Raw genomic sequence first — 17712 nt, forward strand, 5'->3', positions numbered from 1 at the left:
GTTTGCTTGGTTTTCCTGAGAAACCAGAGCTAGTCTGTAAATTCTTTACTATCGCGAGAAGCGTTTCATATCTCGTAGCCTAAAACAATCAGTATACGTAATGGCGGTAAAGGTGCGCAACTCCGGCACAAGTCCAATAAGTCGATTTCATATGTCACAATTTTCAGAATTTTCGAAGAGTATTTCCTCTGATTCGTTATTAGGTAGACCTGTGTTTGGCTGGCTATATCTCAGCTTCTGGTGGGTCAATCTCCTTGATTCTTTTTTTAGAACATCAGTCAACACCTCAAGATAAATAATAAAGCATAATAATATTATGCTTTCTCTATTCTTTAATGGTTACAGGGTGCCATACAGGGTGCCTGATCAGCTCATTCAATTTATTATATGATCTAGCATATGAAGAGCGAGTGCTCCAAAATACTAGCCTGTCAGATGAGTTAGTCAAAGGCAGCTGGATACTAGTGTTTGTACGGGTGCAGCAAACTCCTGGCACCACAAGAGTTTTGGGTGCTTGAATTGCCTGCCTTTGCACATTTCTCTTTTCTGGACTACCCAAAATCTTGCACAGGGATGTTTCTCCGGCATGCATTGTGGTTTCCTCATCCACAGGGAGGATGGTCTCCATGTTAGTTGTATCTTCAAGGTTTTCGTTTCTGGTCACTTCAGCAACAGTCAAAGTTTGAGGATCTACAATATTCCAGTGTGTTCACACTAATAACAATCACACAACCATCGATGTACGCGGCCGGCGACCAAATAAGAACCAACCATGAAACTTGAGCTAGGCGTAAACTACCGGGTAATCAACTATTAGATAAATCATATCAGAGCTTCAACCAATTTTCAATATTTATCATCACTTCAACTCATAATCCAAGCAATATGCTTCGTGTAACATGACCCTTTGAAGTACTGCCTGTATGATGTTACCTTTTGAAGCACTGCTCATATAGCATGAAAGATTTGGTTTGATATCCAAGCATGGCCATTTCTTTTTCTTACATGTGAAGGGTGTAATCATCATTATTTGTCATCTCATATCTCTCTGTGAACATAACTACCCTGTGCCACTCCAACAATGATCGAAAACAACATAAACTAAGCCAGAAAAATGTTGACGAAAAATTTGGTAGCCAACCAATGCTGAACACTTACCACATCCAGTAGCCAGCCAGTCCTGAACCCGACATGACCTCACCCCTTTTTCTTCTATCAAGTCTTTGCCATTTATAGCCTCCCATATAGCTGGCCCCAGTTGGTTTGCACTGCAATAATATTCAATCTAACATTTTCCACATTTAAACCCAAAAGCTGACAAATATTAGTGTGGTTCAGAACTTCTCAAACTGTTCAGAAAAAAAAAACATCAAACAAGTTAAAGCATTTTAAATTTTCATGTTAAAAGTAAACATTGGCTAGGGTATTGTCAGAACTCATCATTTTTGAAGCTGTTCTTCGTTCATTTTGAATTGTTTTATTTGTTCTGATTGTTTGGTTAAAATTTCGTAATGTGAAACAAAGTAGCTGGCAAGGAGCTTTAACTTTAAGGAACTACTGTCATTAAAATCAAAGAATTTTGGCACAGCCAAGAAAATTTGCATTGATGAAAGCATTCCATTGTTTATCTTGCTGGGCCCTAATATTTTTATATAAAAATTCAATAATAATAAAACTATCCACCTCCGTGTAATAATAATACAAAAACTGAACACAATGATTATAACGACTTCAATGACACCAAACTAGAGGTGAAGTCTTTAGGTTTTACCTATGCTTAGCTAAACTAGGCTTTTCCCTCTTGTTGGTGATGGGGAGATATTTAGTACTTGGTTCTGAGAGAGAGACTGCATCAGCACATCTCCTGTCTGACCTGCTAGCATTTAATGAGTGAGAAGCAACATCAAATTCAAACTTGCCACTTTCTACTGCCAGTCCATCGGGCTTAAACCTTGACATTTTTGTAAAGTCTGTCACGCTATCATGCCTCGTTGTCAACTTGTCTTTCAGTGTCGAATCATTTTGTTTCAATGTGGACCTGTCAATTCCCAGTGTCGAAGCATCTTGCGTCAATGTCGACCTGCCAGTGCTCCGTGTCAAAACATCTTGCTTCAACTTGGTCCTGCCAGTTCCCAGTGTCAAATCATCTTGCTTCAACGCAGACCTGCCAGTTCCCAGTGTCAAATCATCTTGCTTCAACGTAGACCTGCCAGTTCCCAGAGTCAAATCATCTTGCTTCAACGTAGACCTGCCAGTTCCCAGTGTCAAATCATCTTGCCCAAATATCAACTTGTCATTCCTTAGCGTTAGATCGTCTTGCTTGAGGATCGACTTTCCATCTTCAAGTGTTGATTCATATTGCTGCAAGGTCAAGGTAGCACTCCTTAATGTCACATCATCTGCCTTTAAGGTGGATGTATCATGCCTTAGCGTTGATTCGTCTTGCTTGAATGTTGACTTGTCATCGTTGAAGGTAGAGGTGTGGTGTTTTAGCGTATGCATGCTGTTCAGGGACGTGTCTATGAGAGAATCCTTTTGTAGGGCAACAGCCTCATTTGAATTACGTGACAAGTGACGGTTTGGCCCTCCGTCAAACACACCAGAGAGTCTATTGATGCTCAGAGAACTTCCACAAGAAGTTTCATGACTGGAGTCAATTGTTTCAACAGAAACTGCTGGTGCAGAGACATCTGTAGATTCGTTACCACTTGTCCTATCCGAGTGAGCAGAGGTATTGTGTGAGCATCTCTGCGGAGATGCAATCAGGGTGACCTCAGTAGTATTGTCGCATGTTGCTCCAAAGAGTTGGTTTGTTACTGTTTCCGCAATTGCTCTACGATAATCAGAGGCTTCACTCGAAAGATCCTGTAGTGATGCAATTGACTGACCGGCTGCATCGTTGAACAGGGTACTTGGATGGCATGTGAGTTCAGGTCCTTCCATCTCCACCTGCAAAATATCTCATCTGTTATCTTAGGAACTGCAAACTGCATCTGAAATCATCTAAAGTCATCCAAAATACATTATGTTAATAATAGTGAATCAAGCAATTGCAATGAACTGCCTAATAACGCAGCACATCAAACATCAATAAACATCAGCACATCCGTCAAACTCGAGCCCACAGTACATTACATGCAGCACTTTGCTTGTCTATCTATTCACTAATTTTGAAGGACCTTTTTGACTTGTGTGAAAACATGTGTCATTAAAGCAATGAACAGTATAAAAGTATTTAGCAAGAATAATACCTGCATTTCCTTACAACTTTGGGAGCCACTCACCCTTGATTGTCCTATACAGACGGTTCCCAACCTACGAACGAGTTACGTTCCAAACGATTGTTCGTAAGGTGAATTTGTTCGTAAGTTGCTTCAGTGCTATATTTTGTATTATAATTTATGTTTAAGGCCTATATAAGTATATTGAAGGTTTATATAAATATGTTTAAGGCTTGTATAATTAACCTGTATTGGTTTGTACTGAAAAAATATTTAATAAAATGGAAATAATACTTTGGTGGACGCCGGGCCATGACACTGCATTTCTTATTTATTGTATATCTTGTCCTTTCTATTATATTGTTGTTTTAATCGTTATGCTATCACTTATCGTTGTTGTCTTATTTTTTGTATGTGTTGTCCGTTTATTATATCGTTGTTTCACTCGTTATGCTATTGTTATATCTGATATACCGTCATAACACTATCACTTATCGTCACTTAGATTGTTGTCATACCAACGCGCTAGCGGTCCTATTCATTCACCTTGTTAGCCGGTGTTCTTACCATTTGCCGTTAGCCGGAACGGTTGATATTATTGTAGGTATATAAATGAGTGCGCTCATTTATTAGTTGAGCAGAGCAGATAGCCGTATGCTCCTCGGCTGGTGAAATTTCCTTCGCTAATTAAAAGCTGAATGAAACTACAGGCACTCTCTTATATTTATTTATTAGTAGAGATCTTGCCAAGTAAAGGCCGGCAAATCTCTTTACAATACGTATGTAAAGTTCAAACAAAGTTCAAACAAATGACTCGAAAGTTAATCGAGTTACGAACAACTTACATGCGTTCGTATGTACCGTTGTTCGTAACTCGAATGTTCGTAAGTAGGGAACCGTCTGTAATTGTGGCACATACTTGTGTAGACCGGCATTTAGTTAAGGGTGAACAAAGTAAATAAATTAAATACATGGAATTACTATACTAGTTTTAATATAGTAAATATAATGTTGAATCCAAACAATCTGTAATTAGTCAACCAAGCATAGATTGACTGCTGGAAACTTCCACAAGTGCGATTTGTTACCCCGTTAGTGCCACTTGTTATTTGACGTTTGTATTAAAATTTGAACTTTTAGCTAATTAGTAGCATTTATTTCTTTCTGTTACAAACTTCTACCATAATTCCAGTTTGCTGTACTCGCTAAAACTTTACTTCGAGAATTTACAAAGGAAATATTTGTTGGTTGCCTGACAAATATCTGTAAATCGCAGGTTGATTATTATAACACATCAGCTAGGAGACGCACAATTGTAGAAATATAGCTCAGAACTAAAGCCGATTTTGTACTTAAGATTAACGAGTGAAAATTTTCAGAAATAGTCTCGCCTATAAAAAGTTGAATCGAAATTTAATTCAGCAATTTCCAAGTTTAAAAACTTATTGCTGCTTTATCAGATGGCTTAAAGCGTGTGTCAGACGTACTCTTTTAACACGGGTCTCAGACATACTCTTTTAAAAATGTGGTTGCGTTAAAAAGGTCGATTTAATGAAATTAAGACCAATAAAAGGCTAAAACATCAGCTACAATTTGATGTCATTTTTGTCTTTGTAGACTAACCCTGTCCAGAGATATATGCGTTTGAATGAGACCATCTTTTAAAAAGCTCAGACTTCAGCGGTGCGTCATTCGTGACGTAACGAGTGATACATCTGAAAAGAGTCGAGTGATAATTATAAGATCGCTTTATTAGCCAATCATCAGCACGAAATTTTTATATAGGTCATAATAAATGTTATCACTCGTGAAACGCGTTGTCTGTGATCTCAAATTTAGGGATTTTACTCTATTATTAGATCGTATCGACATTTACTAAATTAATTAACATCGTTACTTTAATGAATTACTCGATCGACACATTTTATTGACGAACAACAGAATTGTAAAAATGCTTCCAGTTCCTGCGAAGGTGACTCTGAGTTTTCTGAGCATCAAGTGTTCAACATTTGTGGCAAACAGCTTATAGTTAGAACTGACAGGCATCAACTGCGTTATGCTACAGAGGAAGATAAGAGAATGGAGGTAAATTTATCTTTTACTTTGAGCCTCCTGTAGATATACTGTTGTGTTTACATTCAGATTATATTTCCCTGTTTGAGGCTACAATGTAATTTCCTGTGCGCACGTGCGAGATACGGATGCACAGTGAGCTCTTGACGGCTTCTTTTTAATCTAAAGCATCTAGCAATACAATGGCCTAGATTGATGAATATACTAAAGGTAATAGATTTAGTACTCAAGAATACATTTACTAATTAGTAGAATAACTTTTTGCGATCACCAATCATCGTTTTATGATTTTGCTATATTTGCTTCAAAGTTTCTTTGGTAGTTTTAGCTAGTAAATTAGATTTATGATTAGAATTTAGATGTTCACTTCTCACTTGTAGAAAGTGAGGAAAATCGATTGATCAATGCACATCTTTAATTTCCAGAACCAAAGCTTCAAATCGTTGGCTTGGTGTACTTATGCTTTTGTTAAACATTGATTCATTTTTAAAATTACACTCGCAATTTATCTAACTCCCAATTTGAAAGCTATCAGTAGATACGCGTTAGAATGACATTTCTATGAATGACATATATTTATTGCATTTGTTTTACTGATTACAGGATGTTTATGTGGTCCCGCTGGCGAAGCAGCTTTGTCAGTGTGAAAACTGCCATAAATGGGAAAAAGAGACTTGAATGTGTGCTGCATAAACCATGTTTTGTTTGAGTTTGCTGCAGTAGATGAATTTTTCTTATTGTACGAGTTGAAACTATGTGAGTGGTCACGACTTGGATGGATATTTTTAATAAACGCTTTATGTTGAGATGAAAATTTTTTTGCTTGTAAAAATTATATAATAAAATAATATTGTTGAAGACAATGCAAAACATGATTTGCAGAACATATTGAATACATTATAGCCCTGTTATCATCTGTGCTGAAATCTTCTCTGATAGATGGATTTATGAAGTGTAATTGAGCTGTATTGACAGGTACTTTTGAATAGCTCGACTCAATTCCAACGAACCAAATATTAAGTTCAAAAAGTGTTATGCTCCACCCTAATAAGTGAAAACAGCCGTGTCCACAAACCGCCAACCAAGTGCAAAAATGGCTTTAGTAATCCTTTGGCAGAATCGGTGGGTTAATTGATTTCAACGTACTTGACGTTGCTTTGCGTTTACTATTTCGGTCAACTCATACCATTGGTTTTGTACTTGAATTAACTAATCGAATGGACCAGTAAAATTTTCAACAAATTGATACTAATAATGATTAAATAACATTGACTATACGTGACTTTTTGGGATGCAGTTGGTTTTGCCATATATTCGAACATATTATTTCCAAAGATGGCGACGGCCTATTTTATTTAGTAGCTAGTTTCCGGTGTGCGTGTAGCAACTGAGAACTTAGCTGATACAGAGGCCGTGATGAAATAAGCTAACTCGACGCCCTAATTACCGTAGACCGGTAGAATTGGTAGTCGGTACTCAAATGTTTACACAGCATTTAGAGGAAGTTAATATGACAAGTTTATAATTTTCCTTACTTGAGGCGTTTGAAACATTCATAATAATGTATCTGTAGCTGGATTTAAAATTTTATTCTAGCCAACATGAGCAAATACAAAATAAAATATATGCCAATAGAGCCGCGTAGGACTGGACTTTAATCGCATTAGCCGATGTGAATACGAGAGATAGAGACAGGTTGTATCACGCATTACATCATTTTGGGCAAGTCTGGGGCTCTGGGCACGATTTTTTGGCCTGAGCATTTTTACCGCGAATTTTTTTTTCGATTTTAAGCTTCAAATATTTTGACAATGAGATTTCCTCACACCACAAACAACATATCAACTGATAGACAAAAAAATACTTTCTTTTAAAATTAACTCAAACTTGACGCAACCACATCTTTAACGCGGGTGTCAAAAGTACTCTTCGAAATCCTATTTCTGATGAATGAGCTTGAGTTAGAGAATTTGTGTGGTTCTCTTGTTAGGAGATCGTACCTAGTCATCAAAAGACTATGTCTGTGATAAAAGCAGTTGAAGTGAGAATGATAACCAAGTTGTCATTAGTTGTCACTATGACCTTGGTATATACAGCAACGACCTTGGTATATATACAGCTACGACCTTAGTATATACAGCTACGACATTGGTATATACAGCTATGACCTTGGTATATACAGCTACGACCTTGGTATATACAGCTATGACCTTGGTATATACAGCTACGACCTTGGTATATATACAGCTACGACCTTGGTATATATACAGCTACGACCTTGGTATATATACAGCTACGACCTTGGTATATATACAGCTACGACCTTAGTATATACAGCTACGACATTGGTATATACAGCTATAACCTCGGTATATACAGCTACGACCTTGGTATATACAGCTATGACCTTGGTATATACAGCTACGACCTTGGTATATATACAGCTACGACCTTGGTATATATACAGCTACGACCTTAGTATATACAGCTACGACATTGGTATATACAGCTACGACCTTGGTATATACAGCTACGACCTTGGTATATATACAGCTACGACCTTGGTATATATACAGCTACGACCTTGGTATATATACAGCTACGACCTTAGTATATACAGCTACGGCCTTGGTATATACAGCTATGACCTTAGTATATACAGCTATGACCTTGGTATATACAGCTATGACCTTGGTATATACAGCTACGACCTTGGTATATACAGCTACGACCTTGGTATATACAGCTACGACCTTGGTATATACAGCTACGACCTTGGTATATACAGCTACGACCTTGGTATATACAGCTACGACCTTGGTATATACAGCTACGACATTGGTATATACAGCTATGACCTTGGTATATACAGCTATGACATTGGTATATACAGCTATGACCTTGGTATATACAGCTACGACCTTGGTACATACAGCTATGACCTTAGTATATACAGCTACGGCCTTAGTATATACAGCTACAACCTTGGTATATATAGCTACGACCTTGGTATGAGTATTAGTGACCTTAGAGAGCTTCCCAATGAAAATAAAAGACCTACCTGAGAGGTGATAAAGCAACTACGAAGATTGCTCTGGTCTCCACCAAAAAACGAATCAATAAGATTTGGTGTGTCAACTGAAGAATTTACAGTCTTGCTATCACTGGCTAAAATGAAAAATAGGTAGAATAAGAGCTGAGACACTTGTGACGCGGTGTTAGATTGTGCGTACAATGAACGGATAAGAGTTACCACACTCGTAAAGAAGTGTCAGACTATACGCCAGGTGAGAAGGAGAGAACCCACCAAAGAAGACAGCATATGGACAGACCTGAAGTTACAGAAGTCTTTTGGTGTTTAGAGCTTATCAGATCCATGTTAGCTCTAAATACAACCTCTGCGGGTGACTCAGACGGCTGTCCAGAAGTCTTCCTGTCAATTTGAGATACCCAAATTATCAGCTAACGAGACTCTATACCGAATACTCAACATCAAGACTTTCGTGCTTACCATCATTCCATGCCAATTGCATTGAATGGAGAGGGCTAATAAACGTAGATTCTCTGAAAACTTATTTTGCCTGACTTGATGGGTGGATGAGTCTATTGTAGGGTGCGTTAGGTCCAATGTATCAACTTTAGCAAGGTACCTTTATGTATTTGAAGCTGGCAGCCAGTGCCAGCAAAAAAATTAACTTTCCGGAGGCTTAGTAAAATTATGAATATAGCGTGAAATCTTAAAACATAAATTTATGGAACTTGCTTGCCATTTTTTAAATATGACTATTGTGGATGTTGTCTAGCGAGTCACGTACTAGTAAGTCACGTACTAGTAAGTCACGTACTAGCGAGTCACGTACTAGCGAGTCACGTACTATCGAGTCACGTACTAGCGAGTCACGTACTAGCGAGTCACGTACTAGCGAGTCACGTATTAGCGAGTCACGTACTAGCGAGTCACGTACTAGCGAGACACGTACTAGCGAGTCACGTACTAGCGAGTCACGTACTAGCGAGTCACGTACTAGCGAGTCACGTACTAGCGAGTCACGTGCTAGCGAGTCACGTACTAGCGAGTCACGTGCTAGCGAGTCACGTACTAGCGAGTCACGTACTAGCGAGTCACGTATTAGCGAGTCACGTATTAGCGAGTCACGTACTAGCAAGTCACATACTAGCAAGTCACGTACTAGCAGGTCGTTGTCACTCATCTAGCGGGTAAATTTATAATTGCAATAACAGACTGTAGGGCCTGTGGTAATCTTATGAACACACTGAAACAAGATAGATGCCCGTAATGTTAAGGCTGCTGTTATATATGAGGCAGCTATTCTATAGTTAAAGCCGAGCTGACAATGGTTGCCTCCTGTCTCAGAGAGGAAAGTAATTTATGAAAAATGGTAAGTTTGTGTGTTTAATGTAGTAGAGCACTTTAGCTGCAACACCACAGTCCATGTAGAGTTAAACTATTGGGGGAGGAATATCGTGTGTTGTGTTTGCAGTTTGGGCAATGTCAAAGTCGGTGCATACATTGAACAATAACAACCTCGTGCAGAATAAGTGCCAGTCTTTACCTTTCACACTGCATTTTTGGAAGATTTTGTCTGCAAAAGGATGTCAGTGCTCAACTCTTGCGTCGGCCCCCAGAAGTTAGCCAGGGCACTCAGAGTGTAGATATTTGCGGCCAATATAAAAACCCCGCTTAAGATGATGGTTGAAGACATTCATGGATTTGCTCTCTACCAAATAGCTTTCAAAAATATGCTCAATACTTTCCAAGTATAACAGTTGATCAACATACATCCAAAGGTGTTGCCTTGTTATTGATTCCTTATATTAGTTAATTCTATTGAATTAGTTCAAAGAAATGCACTACCTTTAATTGGAAGAAGATGAAACTGATGTTTATATCGCTAATTTTGCATTCTGGCAGTCGGGTAACTAGAATTTTAAACAACTTGATTGAAGATCAACTAAATATGGAAATGAAGGAACAACACTACATACTCAAAACTCGCAAAACCTCAAATAAGAGTTGTTTGCTACAGCAGCTATATCTGTAACTATAATGTATCGTCGATTATGTGACCCTTAAACCGATGGCATCGACAAAGTATCGCGGACACATTGGGAAAGTTTGCAGCTGTCAAACTTTCCAGATATTTCGCCGAGCATCGATGACCGCCTTTCAAATGTGAACCATTTCGGCGATGGTATTTCGCGGATGGAGATTCATTCATATCCATCCATGATAGTCGCTGCGGGACTAGTTTTTTATTCCAACACGCGAAAACAAAGAGGTTTCTTTGTGAAAATTTAAAAAGAGAATTGATAACAATATATCACGGAGTATTTTCTGATGCAAACGGGATGGGTTTGTGATAGTGTGAACATCGTTATCATTGACGATCACCGAAGTATTGTGGCATCAACGCCAAGATACAGCGATATAGTGTGAATTAGCCTTTAGAGACACGAGAGCAAAATTGCAATTGTTGCAATGCGCAGGTTTGATAGTAGCAGTGACAGATATGTGCGGCAGAATTTAATTCACATATTTTTGTATTATTTTTATATGTATTATTATAAATTTCATCACCTTTTTCACTGGCGAAATCTTCAAGAAATTACGGATATCATGTCAGAAATTCCCCCTATGTCAAGAGAAATACTTGCACAAATTTTACATTTCATGACAAAAAATGAGTCAGACATGATAGTCAATCAAAGTTTGACTATCTGATCAGAAAAACTGCGTCAGAAAAAGACTTTTATTTTTCAGATTATCGCTATCCTACTTTCGATTGCCTGGTAGAGAGAAATACCAACCGAGGGAGATGCTGTAGTATACGACGCGAGTCTCCAGATATAAGAACCTTCAGGTCAGACTCCGAATAAACTGGCTTAGACGCTTCACTGAGTTCACTCGTCACTGACCAGCCAGACTCGCTGTACGAGTCCAACTCATCTGTTAAAATGGAAAGAAAGCCCAACATCGTGAAACAGGTCTCAACAGTGCAGTGGGGCAGTGTGTCAGACCACAGAGAGCTACTGGGCAGTTGGGAGTGGATTTAAATTAATATTTAGAGGAATAAGTCTAGGTACAGATGAATCCAACACAAACCTTGACAGACGGGGTTAAACAAGTTATTAGAGCAAATGTTCAACAAAAATTTACGATTTGCTGTATTTATTGCATGGTACTAAGAGGTTATGAGGTGACATGAGCCAAGCAAGCCCTCTTGGATTAACCTTCATCCACCCCTAGGCACTACCAAAGTGACGCTAACATGACGCCTAATCAAGCAGCATTAGCCTCAACAATTATACTTAGCGTATAGACAAATACAAATGGACTGTTTTCATTGCAGGCTGCCATTGTGCTGCAGTCGCACTGTAGCATTTGATGACAATTGTCAGAACCCCATTTAGGCTTGCAAACGTGTGAAGCTGAATATCTATATTTATGATAAATCTGGCTGAGGCTGACTACATGGTGGGAGCAGAGGCTATTACGACAAACTAAATTATATACTGCATATAGATTGTTAGACATTGCTTCGGCGACTCTACTACAATCTCTAATCCAACCGTATGATGAGAAACCATATGTATAAAAACGTACATAAATTTCATTTATACTATGTTCTACTTTTGGAGCAGTTTTATACACACTGCATTTGCCACAGCGTATCGTAATACCTTCAGGTTCATCTATAATTATCAATTTTTTTTATCCAAATGTAAATCTTCTAGTCGATTCAAAAGTTAAATTCTAAATTTGACACATATTAGGTAAAATTTAACTTAAATAGTGATTCTAGCAACCAATCATATTATTTAAAAGCAAGTATTGACAATTATTAACACAGTAGACGCCAGGTTGGCTTGGTTTAAACCAATGGTTTAGACCGAGTGGTTTAAACCAGCTCGAAAAACTGGTTTTTATGGTTTTTTCATTATTTTTTGTGAAAAACATAATATTTTAAGCTCCTAGCGGTTCATGTGCGGTAGAAATGCAATTACATGTAATTATCAGCTGTGGAAGTTTATTTAGGACACAGTAGTAAATTGATGGCAGAGCTCAAGTTGACACTACATGAAATCCTAGCACAACAATGAATTAGTGGATTTCATTTTCAATTGGTTTTATCAAGTGATATGATGATCTCTTTACTGATGAAATATAAAAACCATGTGAAATATACTAATCCAATCATCGTCTCTAATAATGAATGAATACTTTCACAAGTCTGGCCAGTGAGAAAGGATTACTTATAATTAGAAATTAAAACAATAAAATCCTTTTGGGCAAAAGCTTTACCTTTGCAAACTAATATTTCATTTATTGGGCACAAGCCAAAATAGTTGGATTGTTAGAATTCAGTTTATCAAGTTTGTTGTGTTTTGAAAGGCAGAGGTTTTAAGGTAAAACGTAATAGGTGTGCTGTCGTAATGCGAGGTCACGCAGATAGGCTTAAAGCTCACGTAGCAAAATGTCAAGCTGAAGACACCAATTTAGACAGTGATGCTAGTATTCAGGTGATAGAAGTTGAGTCATCTGCCACGGCTCCAAACACTAGCAATGCATCTGCATTATGCTCTACTCTACACTACCACACGACTAATCACTGGGATTAAAGTTCCTACTTATACATAGAGCTGTATGTAAAATATTCACTTTATGTGATAAGATTTCTGCTTTGTATTTCATCGATCACGTTTGATCAAAAACTCATTCTGAAATTTCCATATGTTTGCTCTCTTTTTTCCCATAACAACTCCCACAGTACCATCTTTAACAGATGATTCTACATATGTATGTTCAATACTCAATCATGCAGCTATAGTAAGTGATGTTAGTTAGACTTGAAATTGCAAAAACCTTAGTAAAATTATAAATACCGGATTAAACCATAAAAACCGGTGTAAACCATAAAAACCCGTTTAAACCAAAAAAACCTGGTTTTTTCATAAAAACTGTGGTTTTTTCCAACCCTGGTAGACGCTCCTATAATGTATACCCCCTATAACGTAAATTCCAGAAAACGTAAAAACTTTCTGTGACGTTTTTGCTTCCTACAGCGTAAAAAATTCCATATAACGTAAAGTGTCGAGTCGGGCGGGTCTTCAAATTCGATCTGATTGTTAGTTTATTTAGCCGCAATCGCAAGAGAAAATACGCCTTTTGTATACCGTTATATATAACTTACATGACAGTCTAGTTCGTCGTTGTAGATCGTTGAATGTGTCAACAAAATGGCGAATAAGATAGCTGCGCATTGTTGATAAATACAAAAGCGATCAATTGGTTCAGGTGTTACAGCGTCGGTCTACCAATGTAAATGTCACGAGTTGGAATTTAACTTTATCCTAACCTTGACTCCTGGATAATAATAGACGCCGAACAGGTAGAACTGCTTTTCATAGTAAAAAGATTTTGTTGTTTTGTCTTATTGTAGCGTACCAAGTATTTATTATTAGTCATACTTAGCAGAATAGACTTTGCTGTTCAGAAAAAATAAGCGAATCGTTGTAAATGAACGTCGAAAATGTGCAGTCCCTATAAAGTTTTTCCTTCTTGCATTGCTAAAGGGGTGAGTTTGGAAAGATCTTGGAACAGATTAGGCAATTTACATGTATTTTACTGTTCTTATAACGTCAATTCCGTATAACGGAAGCGTTCTTGGAGCGGATTATTTATGTTGTAGGAGCGTCTACTGTATGTAATATTATGACTACCGAATGCATTACGACTGGATCTTGTTACCATGCCCTATCACTCATTAAATAGTAAGTGGTAACTTTGCGCGATAAAACACAAAGTCGACAAACAGACAGTTATAATCATGCCTCCTCACCTGTCCTTTCAGTGTCTAGTGGTTCAATAGGAGATACAGATCTCGATACATTCTTGATGGCCATGGTAGGGTGTGATGATGGATGTGAGGTTAAAACATTATCACATACTGTCTTGCAGCATACGTCTTTGATGGTCCGTTCCTTTAGACCTTCTTGCGTCTTATTCTCAACTCTAACATTACCTGCAATTGGCTTTGTTGTTTGTGTACTGATATGTATTGGCTGTTCACACTTTGCAAGCATCTTTACTGGTTGGTCAGTCAGCAGAAGATTTGTGATTGGTTTATCAATTTGCAGAAGTTCTGTAATTGGCCGATGAGTTTGTAGAGCTTCAATGATTGGCTTGTCAGTTAGTGGAGGTTCTGTAAGCAATGATCCAAATCTTGTCTGCCCTAAATTTGATTTTGTAGTTGGAGCACTTTCACTCTTTGTAATTGGTAAAATCATATCAGCGCAGTTTTCTGCTGGTGCTTTTAGACTGCTATGCCGTGGTAAGACATGTATAGCCATTCGCTCATTTGTGATCGGAGTCACACTGCCACGACTCGCCTCCGTTGTTGGTGAACCAATATTACATTCACCTGAAACTGATACAGCCACCTGGTATGGGCTAACAGATTGCGTTGTTGAAGTCAGAGAACTATGCGTGCTGTTTTTTAAAGGATCTGGGGTAAGTTTACTGTGAGAAGCACTAAACTCTATCAAGTTGATACTTGAGACAGGAGTCGGTGTGTTAGCTGGAGAAAGTGTCGGAGTGAGAGGAAGTGCCGGTGTGAGAGAAAGTGCCGGGGTGAGAGAAAGTGCGGGTGTGAGAGAAAGTGCCGGGGTGGGAGAAAGCGTCGGGGTGAGAGAAAGTGTTGGGGTGAGAGAGAGTGCCGGGGTGAGAGTTGTGTTGGGGCCACTTGACCAGGTCTCAGACACACTAGCTGTCTGAAGGTTAAGTTGGCAAGCTGAGCTGAAAGCATCGAAATTGAGAGTTGTACCGTCTGACATGACAGTAGAAATTGATCCATTTGACAATGGCGATATATCTACAGGCTTCAAATATTCAGCCAGACTCGAGTCTGTATTCGCATCTTCGACCTCCATATGAATATGGTCTTTGACATAAGTGGCATTGGATGCAGATACCTCTTCTGATGAGGATGTTTCAAAATTAGTTTTGGCACAGTATGTAACATCAGAGGAGACAACATCGGAGGAGACAACATCGGAAGAAACAACACTGGAAGAGCTGACAATTGGAGGCTCCTTAATCTGTTTTTTAGAGAGCTTGGTAAGCCTAGGAATGCCACTCGGCTTTTCCGAGTGTTTAACATCAACAGCCGCTCTCGGTGTGGTGTTACCGATATTAGTCCCAACCGCTTTCGGTGTGGTGTTACCGATATTAGTCACAGCATCACCTGTAGGATCAGATAGAAACACATGCACAAACACCACATGTTATTATTAAACATTCACACCATACAGTGTCAATGAACACTCACTTCACATGGTATATAATGTTACCAAACTTACACCACATGGTCATACGGAACATTGACACTATAAGGAGTCATTGATATGATATTATTGAGCACTAGCCCTAATGGTGTAATTAAACATTCACAGCATGTGGTGTTATTGAGCACTCACTCCATTTCATGCATTATTTATTACTAGATGTACTACCCGGTGTTGCCCGGGTAATAAAAAGTCTTAGCTCAAAAAATTGATTTGTATTTAACATATAACAACTATTGCCATTCTAACTTACAAACTAAATATCATGAGAAAAGTGTTAGTTGAAATAACTTAATAGAAAATAAAAACAACCATAAAGGTTTTCAAACTTTATCAAAACAACTTTTGAACTCATATTTCTTCCTATCACGAGGAAAATGTTTCCTGCAAGTCAAACAAACTAAAAAAGTAAAACAACTATAAAAAGGTTTAGATGTAAATGTGAAATAGTTAGCAAGTAATAGTTAAATTAAGTCAGTTTTGCTACGATAATGATACAATTAATACAAACTGAAAAAACAAAATAAAAATCCTGAATATGTAGAATCAATATTAACAATTCTTGCATAGAAGTGTGTGTATAACAAAGGTTACTGTGCCACCAGAAGCTATCCATCAAAACTTTGAATACAGAGACACTCCTACTCTACGGACACTCTTCCCGCGGAACCAATGTAATTGTCCGCGCGGGAAGAATTGGCCTTGACCCCAGATATAGTAATTGAACCCTACAAAAAATATTTCTTAACAGGGGCGTCGTAACGCGTGGCCGCATCGGTAAAATAATCAGCGTGCGCTATAGCTATATCTATAGCTGGACGCACACACCAACACTTAGAAATATATAGGCCAATATAGATTTAACACTCACAATCTAGATCACATGTTATTGAACACTTACCCTATTTGATATTACTGCACATCCACAACATATAGTGTTACCGAACACTTACCTCCCATCTAGCAAGGAGCTAAATTATTGCACTTACTTCTAATAGAAGAGCTGTGAGTAAGACAGGAATGCGTAAGCGTCCCAGAGGATGTTGATATGCAGGAAGATGTTGCAGACGAGGTGATAGAACTTGCCGGACAGATTGGCGACAAGGCAGCGGGTAATAATGCAGTCGGTGATAAAGCCACAGGCAAGGGTTCTTTTCTCCGTAACTTGGAATCAAACTGTGACAGATTCACATCTGTAATGCACAAGAAATTACTTGTTCAGACAAAAATTCAAACGCTCAGCTGAATAGAACTTGAGACATGTTAACTGTGTTAACTGGTGAATCACTAACCATCTAGGTCAAGAACACTGGAGGAAACGGGATCAAACTGGTGAGTAGCTTCCGACTCTGCTGGTTTGATGACCTCACTGAAAGGAATACCATACATTTGGTTGGTTTCAATGAACCTTCAAACATATGCTCCAAGCGCTCAAAAGATTATCCTACATGGTTATCACAAACTTTAATTGAACTTTAGTTGACTCCATTAACACTCACTATCTTGTAGATTCAATGACTGGTATTGGACTATCGAGAGGAAAGTCAGGGTCAAATATTTGACGACGTTGACTTGTCCGCCAGATAGAATCCGGAGTTACCTGATCAAGCATGTTATCACCCTGGGGTGGTGTGGTAGCGCTAGCAATCATCGTTGACAGGCTAGAAACCAAAAAAGTAAAGACAATTTCAATTCGATTCATTAAAAAATGTTTTTGAGATGATGATCAAGTATATTAGTAATGCGTAAATAGGCAAATAAATGGTAAATAATCCATTCCGAGAACATTTACTTATAGGAATTCTACGTTATATGAACCATAAAATATATGTAAATTGCCTAATTAGTTAAAAGATCATCCCAAATTCACCCCTTTCGACTTTTCAAAAAGGTAAAAACTTGAAGGTTTACTTGCAACAAAATTCACATTACAGTTATTTAGTATCAAAAGATTCACCATGTCTTACTCTGTTGTGTTGTAGGTACAAAATATGTGAAAATGTGATTAAAAGCTCTTAAAAGCTCAAAAACGAACAGTTAATCGCCGCTATCA

General features: G+C 38.1%; 1 protein-coding gene across 1 annotated transcript; it reads right to left on the minus strand.

The window, feature by feature from the left end:
• Positions 1–325: 325 nt before the first annotated feature.
• LOC137393111 (uncharacterized) lies at positions 326–17310 on the minus strand. The gene is made up of 10 exons (XM_068079528.1): positions 17159–17310; positions 16952–17028; positions 16649–16852; positions 14156–15559; positions 11124–11262; positions 8627–8727; positions 8356–8462; positions 1772–2949; positions 1159–1268; positions 326–690 (listed from the first exon to the last, which is right to left on the minus strand). The coding sequence occupies exons 1-10, from the start codon at positions 17308–17310 to the stop codon at positions 326–328; spliced, it is 3837 nt and encodes a 1278-aa protein (XP_067935629.1).
• Between the last annotated feature and the right edge of the window lie 402 nt (positions 17311–17712).

Source organism: Watersipora subatra, chromosome 4, assembly GCF_963576615.1.
Source record: "Watersipora subatra chromosome 4, tzWatSuba1.1, whole genome shotgun sequence".
In the NCBI taxonomy this organism is placed as follows: domain Eukaryota; kingdom Metazoa; phylum Bryozoa; class Gymnolaemata; order Cheilostomatida; family Watersiporidae; genus Watersipora; species Watersipora subatra.

Coding starts and splice junctions, on each gene's coding strand:
- LOC137393111 (XM_068079528.1), bottom strand. CDS start 17,310: ATGATTGCTAGCGCTACCACACCACCCCAGGGTGATAACATGCTTGAT. Junction 17,029..17,158: donor GTCATTGAATCTACAAGATA/GTGAGTGTTAAT, acceptor TATTCCTTTCAG/TGAGGTCATCAAACCAGCAG. Junction 8,728..11,123: donor ATACTACAGCATCTCCCTCG/GTTGGTATTTCT, acceptor TCAAATTGACAG/GAAGACTTCTGGACAGCCGT.